General features: G+C 47.1%; 2 protein-coding genes across 5 annotated transcripts in view; one reads left to right on the plus strand and one right to left on the minus strand.

Annotated features, from left to right (window-relative positions):
* B3GAT1 (beta-1,3-glucuronyltransferase 1) overlaps nucleotides 1–2,093 on the plus strand; it is a 68,211-nt gene extending 66,118 nt beyond the window's left edge. For 3 of the 4 annotated variants that reach the window (XM_081843171.1, XM_081843170.1, XM_081843168.1), the window contains one exon: nucleotides 249–2,092. The gene's annotated coding sequence lies outside the window, so the exon portion shown is untranslated. Of the gene's footprint in view, nucleotides 1–248 lie in introns of all 4 variants that reach the window. The other variant, XM_081843169.1, reaches the window with a different exon arrangement.
* A 3,628-nt stretch (nucleotides 2,094–5,721) lies between these two features.
* The window catches only part of LOC309331090 (beta-galactosidase-1-like protein 2), a 62,800-nt gene continuing 52,688 nt past the window's right edge, over nucleotides 5,722–15,833 (minus strand). The window contains exons 17-20 of the mRNA XM_081843094.1: nucleotides 14,783–14,870; nucleotides 10,308–10,422; nucleotides 9,190–9,306; nucleotides 5,722–8,058 (exon numbers count right to left, since the gene is read on the minus strand). Coding sequence (XP_081699220.1) covers nucleotides 7,972–8,058; nucleotides 9,190–9,306; nucleotides 10,308–10,422; nucleotides 14,783–14,870 — 407 coding nt within the window. The 3' untranslated portion in view covers nucleotides 5,722–7,971. The remainder of the gene's footprint in view (nucleotides 8,059–9,189; nucleotides 9,307–10,307; nucleotides 10,423–14,782; nucleotides 14,871–15,833) is intronic.

Consider the following 15,833-nt stretch of genomic DNA (forward strand, 5'->3'; position numbering starts at 1 on the left):
AGGGCAGGGAAGTAAATGCATAGCATTGTGACATTATGGTGGTACGAACTGGTATAGAAGAGAGAGTTAGATTATGGCAAAAAGCTCCCATTTTCATTTAGAAACATCAAGGTTCGGTTGAGGTGTCATTCTAGCCAAAGACTTGATAAAATAATACTTAAATATAAGGTTTGGTCAGAAGCAAAAGAACAGCATCTTGCCCTCGAGAGGCAAATCTGTGACATTCAAGCTGATGTTTTAATCCACAGCCTCTTCCCTCTCGCGAAGTCCTTGAGCCAGCCAGCCAGCCAGCCAGCCTCCAAGAACAGCCTGGATACGTCGAATAGACTGGCTATTCAGCTCAGTTACTCTCAAACTGACCTAAACTGCTCAGACTTCCCTGAACTTCCTCGTAGACTCTTGAATGAAGAAGGAAAACAACACAACTGACCCTCTGGAGACAAACCAGTTTTGTTTTTGTTTTTTTGTTTTAAAGAAAAAGCACAGAAGTCATGGAGTTGGCATCACTTTTGGTCCAAAGTGCAGAGCCTCGCAGGTTGTGCGGATGGAAGGCAAGGACGATGAAGGCAAAAGAATGCCTGCCCGGGAAGCTCCCTTCAAGGATCAGACCAGTGGGCGGACTTCCAAAGGATATTGATTGGTTGCCATTTTCACCCTTGATGGATTCCTCTCTCCCATCCCCATCCTAGCAGGCATGAACTACATACTTGGGCACAACCAGGGAGAACAGATCTCTACTTTGAGAGGAACACTGCCTTTGGCAGTGGCACCTTTGCTCTTAAATTATATTTATTATGCTGTAAAAGATGGCAGCATTTGGCCATGATATGTGGAAAAGGGAAGCAGAAAAAAGAATGCTAATTTTAAACTAGCAAGTAACCATCTGGGCCCCTTTCCTGCAATTCGTACCTCTCTCCCCTGCTCCAAGAGGATTGAAGAGGTTGTGTCCTCGCCCTCCCCCCCCCCCCCCCGGGTCCTGGCTAATGCTACACAACCTAGATCAGTGCTTCCCAATTAGCTAATTACTGAGGACCCCTTATTTTTCAAAAGCCAAGCCATGGACCCCCTACTTTTGAAAATTTTGATAACTCTGTGGTAGTTATTTCTCCAAAGCAATTTCGTGAACAAAAAGTGCAGAGAGTTTTAGGTATACTAAGAAACAGGCTAGAGCTAAGTGATATCCGTTTTTCAACACTGATATATCAGCAGCTAAACACTGTGATATTCTGATATATCATGATATCTGAAATTGGAGATCAGGCATGGGGATGAGGGAAGGAGCAGTCACGGAGATTGGATGGGGGGAGGAGAGGAAGCGAGTCACCTTCACCACATGGCTTGGGGGGAGGGAATGAGGATGGGGGTGTATCAAGCTGCCCTCAGTGGGGCAGCCAGCGGTGGCACCAGCGAAGATGCACATCCACTGTGGCTGCTGCGGTTTTCCTCCTGACTGAGAAAAGCTGCTCCACCCAACTGCCAGGGGAAGGTACTGCTACGGTGCCTTGAAGGGAGGGCGACCAGCTGTCCGGTCAACATGTGGGGAAAGCAGTGCCTCGCAATCCACTGCCCCGTTTTCCCTCAGCGTGAGGGAAGGCAGCTCAGATCGGCAGTGTTATCGGCTGAGATCATCATGCGATATTGGCAGTGCCTTGAAGTTGGTTGCCCTGTTCTCCCTAACGCGAGGAGTGATATATTCCTGTGTATTTCCGGGCAAAAATTGTTATCGCGGTGTTATTTCAAAATGGATTTTGGCCAATATATTGAAAAATCGCACAGCTCTAAAACAGACCATAACATTTGTGGCATTACCATGCAAAAACAACATAAATTTAGTGGGGGGGGGGAGGCAAGGGATGAGGCTGCGGCCACGGACCCCCCGGGTGCATTCCACGGAGCCCTGAGCCCCTAATTGGAAACCACTGACCTAGATCAAGGCATCTCTGACCAACTTCCTTTGTGGATCATTTGCCTGACCCTTCTAAGCTGGGCCTATCTCACTGCACACATCACCCAAGGCATCAGGTTTCCCCCATACAGTGGTACCCCAGGTTAAGTACTTAATTCGTTCCGGAGGTCCGTTCTTAACCTGAAACTGTTCTTAACCTGAAGCACCACTTTAGCTAATGGGGCCCCCTGCTGCTGCCGTGCCGCACACCAGAGCACGATTTCTGTTCTCATCCTGAAGCAAAGTTCTTAACCTGAAGCACTATTTCTGGGTTAGCGGAGTCTGTAACCTGAAGCGTATGTAACCCGAGGTACCACTGTATTCGTGTCAACCTCAAGTGGGTTAGGATAAGGCTTGTGAGCTGACCACCACCACCACGTCCCCAGCAACAAACCGTACAGCAGATCTTTCCCAGCAATGGGCTGAAAATACTGGTTTGATCCCACTTGTAACTTTCTAGGGTGTAGAGAAAAAAATGGGAGCAGGTTTCTTCATATCACTAGTTTCTTGCTAAAGGTCTTCAGAACATATGGCACTGATTTTGGGTGCATCCTCCAGTCTGTTTTCCAACTTTGTGATGTTGAAGCTACTCCCATTAGGAGAAATGAGTCACTGCCCTACCAGCCAGAGGGGGGAGGGCCCTGCCTGACAATGACTCTGGCTCCACTTATTGCTGGCCTCCCTGCTTTTCTCCCTGTCTTAATGGGCATCAGTCAACGCTGCCCAAAGCCATGTGTGATGCTTTGAAAACCACTGAACTGGCTGACCTTGTGAACAGGGGTGGTAGATTGGGGAGGCTATTTCAGCTCACCCCTCATTTGATTAGACAAAAGGAAAGCTGTATTTATGTTCTGGGCATTGCACAATGATCACATAACCCTTTGGACCAACTTGCCGCTGGATTTCTGGCCTATATATGTTGGTCATCAAGTCAAAAAGCAAATGAGGGCCAAGAAGACACAGGCCAATGGCAAATACTTAGTTTGTTAATCCTGAATTCTGCAATGCAAATATGCATGTTTTGTGGTGGAGGGCTGGTGCAAACATCTTTCAAGGCAAGCCGACTCAGGTCTGTACCACTTCAGATTTAGAGGTGTGGGACCCTGAACATCCCCCTATACAAAACAAAACAAAAACCTCCCTGCATTTGGCAAGCTGGCACATTGGGGAGTTGGCTACAATGAATTTTTATCTCATGTGTTTAATGCCCTACATGCAGGGACAGTATTATGTAGAGGACTGCTCAACCATACCAACATACCTCTATTCTGAAGTGCTACAGTACAGAGTTCCATAGATCAAAGCATTTTTTTAATGCTCTGGAAATAGGCAAGAACAAACATCAGACTGTGGTGCCCTGTGGCACTAATGTGGACCACTCCATTTCAAAACGTACTTGTTACCATTGTTCAAAAATGGGCATTTTTGCAGCACAGAGTCTTGCTTTTGCTTAAGCAGGATACATTTCTGTGTGGCCCTTATATGAAGGAAAGTTGGCCAAATCTCAGTGGAGATGGGTGTTCCTTTGCCTATCTCATACAATGAGAGTTAGAAGTACGGCGCTTTATTTTTAAGACAGATCAGCTGGTTGGTTCACCGAAAAACAATTACCTTTCTTAATTTGTTTCTAACTTTCATGCCGCAAAGGCCAGCAGAATCCTCAAACAATTAATGTGAGAAATGAGTGGCAGGTTTTTTTGTTCCTTGGGTCTCTTTATTCTGCCTGCTGGAGCCAGTGTCACAAGGTCAGAGTGAATCAAGAATCATGGAAATGTACTGACAAGTCAGGGGTGTTCTGATCTGCACTGGGGTGGTGGGCTGATTTGGGGAGCAAATAAAATGCAAGTTTTTGGTTATGTGCAACTGTTGCTTTTCGAGAGAAACAAGTCATAAAAAGTGGGGGGAACACAACACGTTTAACCGACTATGCCTCTCTTTGAATCTGCTCAGATGAAGCCAGTTCAACATTGCTCCTGCATTGGCCAAAGATCAGCAGCGAGTGCTGGACTCCAAACACAGCAGAGCCCATGGCCCTGGACTATAGACCATGTCAAATTGAAAATGAGGTAGGGCTCAGCCACCAAACACACACAAAACCCCTGCACAAAGAAAACTGGCTTCTTCCTGAACATCTGATTTTCTACGTGGAGTGTATTTGGGGAATATCTGTATGGCTGTTATGTGGGAACGACAACCAGATTTCTGCACCTGCTTTCTAAAGTGGCACAGTCCAGGAACAACTTGACCAAATGGTCTACAGGCAGTTCGTATTGGTGCTAAGAGTTCCACTTCCTGAATTACAGAGGCAGATTCCCATGACTTGGTGTAGCCCTATTTATGGATGGTCAAATAGCCATCCATACTATGGGGTGGGGAAGAGTTGGGTGATGAGAGTAGGAGGGGCTGTATGGAAAGTTATCTGTGGCTGAAATGCATTGCCCTGTGGATACAGACTGTGTTAATCCCCTGAAAATTTAAAAGACCAAAGAAAGATCCACCCATTCTGCCTGCCGCCTTCAAATTTTCTTCATAAATACATTCACATACAAGGTGCCCTCACTGTCTCTTCACTTTCCTTAAAAAAATAATAATATCAAAATGATATTTTGTGATGGTATTTGATCTATTTCAAAAGCACAATGGTATCTGCCAGCTAAAGGAAAGTAAACCTGTACAGGAAAATGCACTTTTTTAAACCCTTAACCCTAATTAGCTAAGATGCATAGACAGTGTGGAATCAAACTGCTCTTTGGACTAATGACAGATCTCTATACAGTTCCTGATATTTAAAATAATAATAAATGAAAAGGCAAGTTTAGGGTTTTTTCCCATTTATGGCACTATTTATCAAAACAATCAACTGGGGGGAAAATAACAAACAAGCCTTTAAACCAAGAAGGCTCTTTTGTTTCCAACTATGAAAAACTCTGCCTTTTAAATTTTTTTATTTTACTAAAATCCAGAACTCAACAGTTGCGAAATCTGAACGTCCAGCAGAACTGCCCATGTAGGCTTCCCCTCTGCGACAAGGAGCCCCTAGCCTTCATAAAATTAAAACACAGCCCAGATCTAGCTTACAAAAGGTGGGTGGGGAGGAATTGAGAGGCATTTTGCTTAATTTTTTTTAAAAAAAACCCCACCAGATTTTAGATTTTACAATGCAGGAGTTGTTTCCAATGGCTGTCCTCTCCTATTTGCATGTGTCTGTTTTATTTACGGCAAAACAATAACCCTGCCAGGCTGCAGCAAATCATGGAGAAAATAAATAAAGGAATCAACAGGATGCATCCCAAGGAACTCCCATCCTTTTTGCTTGTTTCTTGCAAAGTTGCTCTTTGTTGACAGCAGAGGCTCAGACCTTGGACACGGATGCAAACAGGGGCACGTTGGCTCTGAGAGCTGGGATGGTGGCTGGTGCTTTGAGTGAGCAGCAAGAGGTCCAGATGGAGGATGCTGGGTTTGGTTTTGTTCTTCTTCTTTTTTTTTTCTTTTCTTTTTTACAGCTGCACTGTCTGTTCAAATTTTAATCCAACTGTATTTAATTTCTTAAATAAAATTAAATATGGTTTTTAACAGCCAGAAGCCCCTTGAAATCTCTCACGCCTGCGGTCGCTGGGGAGGCAATTCTTAGAAAGGGAAGCGGAGCCAGGGGGCTGTGGTTAAATGGCTTCCTGAAATGGCCTGACCCAACCAGTAGCTGGGAGACCGGGTGCCAAATCCCATTTTTTCTTAAGCAGCATCTGGGACGTTGGGTGCCAAATTCCCTCCCTTTCCCCCCAATTTGTAGCATGGGAGAGGCAGCTTGGAAAATGCAGTCTGTTGCAAGCTACCAGCAAGAGATGTCATCCGAGCAGAAGGAAATACTCCCCAAACGGTCACTAATACGGGTTCCTGGTTGCAGTTGCTGCAGTGTTTGATTATGAACCATGAAAGATGAAACTGAGAAGCTTTTGGGCAGTTTTTTAAAAGGGTGGGGAGAGAAGCAGGCCTCCAAAAAAGAGTGTGGATGAAGCATTACACCTTTTCAGAGTCTTCCCTTTTTTAAGGCCAGTGTTCCAGCTACAAAATGCAAAAATGCCAGGTGTCCCGGCTGCAAATGCAGCCCGCCTCTCCCTTGCATTGCCTTCTCAAGCTAAACATCTGGAAACAAAGGGGGGCACTGTGCTGCAAAGATGAAGCATCTGCTCTTTTAAGTTGACTCTCCAGATATCCAGTGCTGCTAGAGCCGCACACTGGTGCCAACAGGAGCCAGAGAGGTATTCTGGTTGCAGAGAAACACAGGCTCTCACTCTTATGATGCAGGAGACAACCCTGAGGACTATGCAGAAAGCAGCCCTGTTTGCAGCTTCTGCACTGCAACAGGGATGGGGAAGCTGCAGCCTTCTGCACGTTGCTGAGCTCCCAACTGGCCCCTGTGGCAAGGGATCATGGGAGCTGTAGTCCAGCCATGTCTGGTGGACCACAGATTCTCCCCAACCATCCAAGGTAGTTCAATTCCAGGCTGCACCACTCCATCCTGTGTCTAGGGTGGTGGTGGTTGATATTTCAGAAGGCTTCCCTACGTGGCAAATGTCTGCGATATGGTAAAGAGAGAATGGTTAAGCTAGCTACTCCCAGCTGCCCAAGTTCACCACATGCAGGGAGATTGTTCAAAAAATATGGCACGCACACACAGACCCCTGAATTCTGAAGTGGTACAGTCTCCACCACCACCGTTTGGCGAAGTGTGTAGATGGGCTCTTAAAGTTTCCCATAGCCGCCTAAAGAGAGAGCAACAGTTGATATAAATCCCACCCGCAGAATGCTAAAACTACAGGATCGCTGCACTAGTTCCCAAGACTGTATGTGCGGACTTTGATTTTACTGAGTGCATCTCTTTGCTAAAACGTCCCCCTCCTCTTTTCCTCAGTCTCCTTTTGGGGCTCTGCAAGATCTGCCAATTGTGTTATATTCACCATTGTGTGTGGGGGGGGGTGCCCCATGGCAATGACTCGGTGCTGTGTTTCTAAGGGACGCCAGCAACTGGGGGCATGGTAAAAAGCCCCCCACATCCATGCTTGTCAGTGGCTGCAGGAATTTGTCGCAGGGCCGTGAAGGTTCTCAGTGCAATGGCAGGGATCCACCTAGGCAGGGGTCCCTGGAGTTACAGCAATAGTGTTAGGTGCTCCATGCCCCCAGCGGCAAGAGTTCTTGGCACCCTCTTGTTCGAACTGCAAATGAAAGCATGCAGGTTCACGGCATGCTGCGAAAGTGGAACCTTCACCCACTTCAATATGGCTTTCACGGGACTCCCCAGCCATGGCTGGCATTTAAAGGACCAAACTGAAAGCAACTAGTTGGGTGCCTTTTTGGGTTAACAATAAAAGATGCCTTGGCTTGAACTCTTAGACTAATGCAAAAATTGTGAAAAGTGCCGTCCTACCCAGCCAAACGACCACACTGGGAGACTAAAAATGGAATAGTAATAAAAAGATTCCCTTTTCTTCACAGTAAGGAGGTCTTCAATTGTCTGAAAATCCCAGCAGACGAGCGGAGAGGTCGGCTACTTGCAGGTGTCAAAGAGAACAAAAAGATGTCCAACTCAAGCCGAATTGCTTGTGGATCAGCTTCTTGAATCCAGTGGATCCCTGACAGGCTTTGCACACTGATCCTGCAGAGAGATTCTCCGCATTTTTTGTTCCAGCCAGGGCAAGAGAACCAGCAGCAGAGCTGAACTCCTCTAGGGAAGGACTCCTAGATATGTTGGATTTCCTCCCTACTTCCAGTGTTTGAAGTCAGCCTCTTAAATTCATCGACAGTGTGAGCATTCAGCAACCAGACTCCACCCATGCCCTGGAAATTCATCGATGGAGACGGGGGACAAGCCTTTCACAAGGATTTGGAGGAAGAAGTGGAGCCTTCCCTGCATCCAAGCCCTCCCTGCCTGCCTCCCTCCCACAAATTCATTTCAGATGCATGCCCTCAAATGAACCAGCTGGGGTGGGGGGGAAGCAGTCAGGGATAAGCCCCCCACCCCCTGTCCTGGTTCAGCCCACATACTGGCTCCGTCCGAGGAAAGGCAAGTCTGTGGACTGGATGATTCGCCCTGCAGCACGCTCTTCAAAAATAATGATCTGAGAAGGAAATGGAAAGAAAAGGAACAGTTTGACACAAGTAACGGAATACTCTTGACTCTGCATTCATACAAAGTAGTAGTTGTTGTCGCTGGCATCTGAAAAATGAAAGCGTATCTGCTGGGATTAGTAAGAGCTAGAATACTTCCATGTGGTTCATGTACTTCAAAAACTTTCACAAGCACATTCCCCACAATTTCCTCAGGAACAGTGAAGTCATGGTGAAGGGTGGACAGGCCAGCGTTCTCCTCCTCCCATCATTCCTTGCAAACTCCATGCATGCCCTGGAAGCAATAAACCTGGAGGGAATTGGCTTCTCTAGGGCATTGATCATACATAAGGGAAAAGTACTTCTGCAGATCTAATTCAGGTGCCTAGGCTCTGAAACCTGGGTTCAAAACTTCACTCCACCATTAAACTCACTGAGGGACCTTAGTCATAGTCTTGCAGCTTAACTTCCCTCAAAGGGTTGATGTGAGGACAAATAAGGGAGGAGGGAGAACCATGTGTACCACCTTGAGCTCCTTGGAGGGAGTGTGGGATATAAATGCAGTAAAAGAAACCAGCTTTCTTTTGTGTTGTTCGCACACATCCTTTTGTTATAGGGCACATTTCTCAGATTTACAACCAGAAGCATAAAACATAAACAACCACATGAACTAAGAGAGTTCATAATTCTTCCCTAATTAAGAGTCCACTCCTAGCCTTCCATGCTCCTCTGCTGCTTCAGCAACGAAGGATCAACCTTTTGCGCAAATGCTAATCACATGCCATAGTTATATTTTAAAAAATGTGAGCTTAACTCGGAGCTGTTTTTTATCATGCAAACTTCCTCTTTAAAACTGTTTTTATTTTATATGCACTTTGATCACTATGACTATATCCACGAGTTTTAAAGTCCTGCTTTTGTTGCTGTTTTTAATGAATATATTCTATACTAAAGATACTTTTCGATTAAGCGGTATACAAAATATTGCTAAACAAATACATGATACCTGACCATCAGTCATTTTGTTAGGGCTGATATGAACTGCAGTCCAACAACATCTGGAGGGCGGGGCGTTGACCTACCCCTGGAATCTGCCAAGGTAGGTTGTTAGAAGCTTTGTGGGTGCCAGTCGGGCAACTCACCTCATTGTGCCCTTGCTGGAGCCATGTGGCTGGGAGGTAGAGTGTTCCTTGAGGGCCAATTTTCCAGTAGCGACCGAGGTTCTGCCCATTGACAAAGACGACACCTTTGCTCCAACCCTAGGAAACAGAGATGGGTCAGGAGTGCAGTAACAGAATATGTGGACATTCTAGAATGCAGCTAACATTTCAACAGGTGGCCTAGGCAAATATGGGAAAATGGCAGAAAACTTTCACCACCTCCTTCTCCAGACTGGCTGCTGCCATAAAAGAGCCAATGTGGTGTAGTGGTTAGGGCATCAGACTAGGACCCGGGAGACTGGGGTTCAAATCCCCACTAAGCTACAAAGCTCACTGGGTGGCCAGTCATTGCCTTTCAGCCTAACTTACCTCACAGGGCTGTTGGGGTAGTAAACAAGGAGGGGGAGAGTCCTGCATGCCACCTTGAGCTCCATGAGAGAAAGGTGGGATATTAATGCAGTAAGTAAGTGAAAAAGGAAAAAGGAAATAGTTATAAGGGTGCCAACAAGACTCAGCTAAGCACCAAGACCACACTTTCCTATTTCCACTGCAAGAATAAATAAAAATGCATTTACATGTTTCAGAAAGTGTCCTAGGAAAGTGGAAGCTTTTAGAAGATTTATCGTCAAATCAAACCTAGATCAATTTTCTGCTAAGTATACTGTAGAGCAAAAATATCAACTGAAGGAGTTTAGAATGTGAAAACTAGATTCTCCCTGCACCTCACTCCCACTTCCCTCAAAAAAAGGTGGTGAAAGATGATTTCATGTGGAATGCACAGCAAATTCAGTTGTCTGTTCCTTTGAATGAGGCTCACGGTGTACAGTCCAACCAGCTGCAGCTAATAATGTTCTAATCAGTGCACAGCAATGGCTTGGATGTGCATCACAAAGAATGCATAGATTTCCAACAATGCGATGACAGTGTCGAAGGCGAAAACACGCAGGCATAAAGGAACAGATTCTGCACACCTCTAGCTGTAGTGGATACACAATTCTTGCTGCCGAGAACCCTGTTGTCTAAAAAGAAACCCGACAGCTCATCAACAAAGGCCTTTCTCTCCAGCTTCTCTTCTTAAGGCCTCTGATCCAGCAACTCACCTCTAGCTTCAAGAAAGTATCCTGAGGCATATGTTGCACCTGAAGGGTCCCCCGGAAGAACGCTGGGCCCATTGCGCTGTCAGGGACTGCGCTCCAAGGAGTGGTCCCACGTAGGCTGCGGGGAGAAAGCAGATGACGATAAGAAAAGAAGGAGCTGCATCCCAGGATAGAGAATTTTGGGGACCAGTTTTGATGCCGGGAGAGCCTTACTGGTTGGCAATTTTGCCTTGTGAACGCTTTGAGGCTGTATCCTGGTTCAAGTCCAGCCATGCATCAAAGGTCACACACATCCTCTTCTCCACCCTGCCCCAGTCACCCCCCAGCACACTAAAAGGAAGTCACAGAATATCAACTTTTCCACAGTTGTATGAACTGGTTCTCATTTGGCTCACAGCAGCAAAACAACAGAATTTGGCTCAAGCCCCCAAGAGCTTATGCTAAGTATCTGGGGGAGCAAGAATTGGGGGATGATGTGTTCTCAAAGATTAAAATTGCTCTTCCTTGCACTGCACGGGGAAATTTCAGGAGGGGAGAATGGGAAAGGGACCTCAACTACAACTGCTATAAAATGCTCACATTCAAGGTGGACAGTGTCAAACATGAGCCCTCAAGGATTATAGCAACATAAAGATACCATCTTATTATACCAAGTCAAGGTATGTTTCCATATAGCCCAGTATTGCCCACTATGACTGGCAGCAGCACCCCAGGGTTTAGGTACATGCCTTTCCCGTCACCTGTTATTTAACCCTTTAAAAACCAATAACTCAAGGTAATTGCCTCTCCCCAACCTGGACCCTGCAATCGTCACCTGGGGCCCTTCTTTGTGTGCCCCATCTGCCAAGGTCTGTAGGGTGAGAACACAAGGCCAGGCCTTTTCAGTGGTGGCTCCTCGCTTGTGGAATGCTCTCCTCAAGGAGGCTTGCCTGGCGCCATCATTACATATCTTTAGGTGCCAGGCAGAAACATTCCTTTTAACCAGGCCTTTGGCTTTTAACTATCTGTGGCTGTTTTGTGTGGGTGCGATGCTTTAATACAGGGTTTTCTTGATGCTGGTTTTAACATATGTTTGTGTGTGTTTGTTTTTGTTTAAGATATTGTAAATCACTTTGAGCTGCTGTGTCAAAAACCAGCAACTATTAAATTAGTAAATAACACCAACGGCATCATAGCCAGAAAAAGTCTCCAAGGATGGAGATCATGTGTGTGTGTAGGATGAAAAGGCTCCTGTTCAAAAGCTGGCTGGAACGCACCACAACATCCTGCCGCAGGTTCCATTTGCTCCTTCTGTTGCAGTGAGGGCTAATTGCTGAGTAAGAGCTGCAGGAGGGGGAGTGTTCGGAGAAGGCTTCAACAACTGGCATTTCCATGATGCGGCAACTCCCCACCACCTGCCTCCAAGGAAGGCAGCAGCTTTCAGCCCTCATCTAGCCGTGTTAGGGTTTCTAGGCACTGTTGCATTGGCAGAGCAGGACAGCTATGAAAAATGATCGCCTGCATCCCTCCTTGCACAAGGAATATTCAGCTGATTCGTATATCCTGCAACAAGCAAACCCTCACCGGTTTTGTTTTGTTTTTTCTCTTTACCTTTCCCATTTCTGATTCCCTCCGGCTCACACCTCCAGGTTGCCACCTTGCTATCAAGAGCAGCCCCAGTGTGAACGCTCAAGAGATGAGATGAGCAGTCTTTCAAGACAGGCAACTCCACCTCCCTTTTCTCACCAACCAGGAACCCCAACCTCAAGGACGGCAGGCGAGATGACTGCACGTCTACGGAGAGACAGGGAATGCCAGTTCGCATTCCATCTAATCCCTTCCAGCTCCCCGGGGCTGTGTATATTTTCTTATTAAAAGGCCCCTTTTACATGCCCGGAGGCGACAGTGCTGTAACAAACTCCAGGGCCCTAATCCAATAAAGGGGCTTCCTTCAGATGCGCTAAGTCAGCGGCGGCAGCAAACTGGGAGATGCTCTGTGAGAGGTGAGATCGCTGGCTCAGCGGGATTGCTCCTCTGCCCTATACGTCCGCAAAGCAAACAGGTTTTAAATGGCTAATGGATCATCTAGCATAGTTCTGGAGAGAAGAAAATTGACTGGGGCCTGAGTTCTGTTCAGGATGATCCACACGTGCTGTGTGGGTGGGTGGGACTTCTCTGAGTAAGAGCTATTTTCCGGGAAGAACATTCAACATTGATCCTGTGCAACTCTCTAAGGACCAGGGGTGTGTGTGTGTGTGTGTGTGTGTGTTTTAAAACAATGATGTTTTATTTTTGTCTGCTAAGCCAGGTTTTGCCCACCTGGTGCCCTCCAAATGCTGTGAACGACAACTCTCACCAGCCCCAGGCAGCAAGGTAAAGCCTGCACATACTAAGCAATACACACTGTTGTGTTGTATGCAATACAACAGTGGTAAGGATATACTCTGTGTGCAATAAAACATTTAAAATATCAATAAAGGTCCCTGCTTTCTGCCACCAGGGCAGGCCTGAGCTGGTGGCAGAGGCAGAGCTTCTGTGGCTGGGGGCGAGGCGCCTCGCAGCCAAGGAGGCTGGGCAGCAGCATTGTAAACTCTCCTGCTCTCCGCCGCTGGGTCAGACCTGACCTGGTGATGGAGCCGCTGCAGCTGAGGAGGGCTGCTCTCTGCCACTCCCAAGGCACAGCTCTTTCTGATGCGGAGCCAGGCTCCAATGAAGGAGCCTGCTGTGGGGGCGCCTGTTTGCACCCCCTCTCAAAATTGTGCCCAGGGCCACGGCCCCCACGCGCTACGCCTCTGCTCCTGTCCATAGAAATTAAGTACAGCAAAGAGTCAACTAGCCTGAATTCTTCCTGTTTAATGCCTGCTTTTCTGCACACAGCGAGCTTTATTCAGGCATGCATTCCTTCCTTCCCAAAATGCCAGAATCTGGGAAAAGTCTCACCACTTGATCCTGCTTGCTGCATACGTTGCCCTAGGTGCCATGGATTGTGCACAAGGCAGGACTCCCCAGAAAAAGCAGGATCAAAGAAGACTAGAAAGGGAATGCAAGAAGAACACAAGAAGAGCCTGTTGGATCAGGCCAATGGCCCATCTAGTCCAGCATCCTGTTCTCATAGTGGCCACCCAAATGGCTGTGGAAAACCCACAAACCAGATCCGAGTACAAGGGCCCTCTCCCCTCCTGTGGCTTCCAGCAACTGATTTTCAGAAACAATACACGGTCACAAAGCCTCTCTAGAGGATGCTATCAGTCTGCGTGGGATGATAAGCCCCTTTTGATTCAGGGGAAATTACTGGCCTGAAACAGTCACAGGAACAGCGGTGGCATTATTTGAGCTAAGCTCAGGACAACCACGGTTCAGTGCTGCACGCTCTGGCACCCCACAAAGAGATTTCCACCTTCTTCTTATCCTTTCCGAAGAGTCAACACCTGTAACTGCAAATGACTGTATCGGGGAGAGGAGGCTGATGGAGCTGGCCCTGGAAATGCAAGTGCCTTCACAGCAGAAAAAAATGGAGAGAGAGCTGCAGCTAAACAACCTGCAACCTGGCAAGGGAAACAATCTCTTTCTGGAGAGCTTTGTGACTCGGTCGCCAAAGTTCCTAAAGGTCAAAAAAGAGAAAGGAAGACTCCTCCCCACCAAAACAACCCTCGGATTTTAGCCAAGAAACAAGCTGCATTTACAAAACAAAAGCAAAATTTGCTTTGACCTGGGATCACACTTTTAAAAAAAGGAACAGCTGATTTAGAGGCAGGATTTTTTTGGGGGGGGGGCACTGATGGGAGTTGTAGTCCAAACTATCTGGAAGGCAGAAAGCTTGAGAGAGGAAGCCCAGTGGAAGAAAAGGATTTGCTATTGCCCAGCTTTGCTGGCCGCTGCCTGTGCCATCCCTAGCAAGGCTTGTTCCTGGTCCTGGAGCCTGGCATGGTCCCATGTACAGAATTCAGTACCCCAGAAATTTCAGGTTTCTCTTTCCTTCTTTTAAATGGAAAGAATGGTCTTCTTCAGGCAAGGCGCCATTAGGTTGTGGAACTCCCCTCCACAGAATCCCTGCTTTGCTGGCTACCACAAAACACAACAATGAGGACTGGGCAAGCACGCACCACCCCCACCAATGGGAGAGTGCCCTCTGCCCATGCCTGGCGCACATGCGCACACGCACATGTGCACACAAGCAGCACTATGCCCCTGGTTTTACCCATCCAAACAGTTTTGATGGGACCACTGAGCAAAGCTGAGCTGCTGGGCTTGAGCAGAAATAAGAAGAGGCTTGAAATGCAGGCATCGATAAGGAAGGGCTGCTGCAGTGCTCTGTGTGTTTTCGCGAGCTACCTGGTCATGATTTGCCAGCTCACTCCAGGACCAGATGCTGGCTTGCCTGGCAGGTGGAGTTGCTAACTAGGTCTTGTCCCTCTGCCAAATGCATTTGCTGTAAATAAGGGAAAGAGGGAAACATGTAGTGACAACGGGGTATGCGGGTGTTGAGTATCTGCACAAACCTTTCTATGAAGCTGGGTTTCATGTCCAGGCTGTAAATCTTGAAGTTCCTCAAGGCGGTTTTGTTGAGATAGATATCACCAATTAAGCCTGCAAGAGAGACAAGAGTAAATGCCGAACTGAGCAGTGAGCCTGATGAATCAACTCTGGAAGCAGAGGGAATGAGCAAGCTGTGCTCAACAGCAGCTGTCCTCTGCAGGAAGATCAGGGCCTGTAAGGCCCCTACTGGTATCAAAGAGAGAAGGGAAGTTCCACTATATTGGCAGAAATCATTCCACTTGTTGCAATGGCTTCCCCAGATTCCAGTCGCTGAATCATTGCTACTGTCCAAAGAGCTCCTTTAGCCCAAAGGGCTGAACACACCTAGTGGGGATTATTGATCCAGCCCCCTGACACTTTAACTGGCAGATTGCTGCATCACGTCTCAAAACACAAACTCTGTTTTCATTTCCAAAGCTGTTTGCCAGGCAGCACTGGGAGAGCGAGAGGCAGCTGCTCAAGAAACACACATCCAAATTTCCATTTGCGGCGAGGAGTTAGTTCTGTAGCTACTTGAACCTTGATTTCTGGATATTGCATGCTTGCCGGGAGTCTTTAGACTATAGGTTACATATGTTAAGAAGGCATCCCAGGGATGAGAGCAGATGTGGAGTAACTGAGGTGAACACAAAGGACATTAGGAAGCTGCCTTATACCATCTAGCTTTGCCTTTGCCTATCTAGCTTAGTTTTCTTGACGATGGGCAGCAGATCTCCAGGGTGTCAGACACAAGTCTCTCTCCCCCTACCTGGAGATGCTGGGGGATGAATCTGGGACCTTCTGCATGCAAACCAGAGCTACAAGCCTTCCCACAAAGGGTAGGGGTGAGGGGCTTGGGTGCAAATAGAATGGGAAAATAGGCTGCATGTTGCTCAAGAGAATAAATAAATTAAAAGATTTCTCATAAAAGGCTGTGGCAATGAGGCAAAAAATCCTCTAATCCCCTGCTTTTCAAGCTGCAGAAGAGTTGGCTGATGATGTACAGCACTGTGCGAATGGATCTTCCATAGATCA

Source organism: Podarcis erhardii (assembly GCF_964252035.2).
Source record: "Podarcis erhardii genome assembly, chromosome: 16".
Taxonomy (NCBI): domain Eukaryota; kingdom Metazoa; phylum Chordata; class Lepidosauria; order Squamata; family Lacertidae; genus Podarcis; species Podarcis erhardii.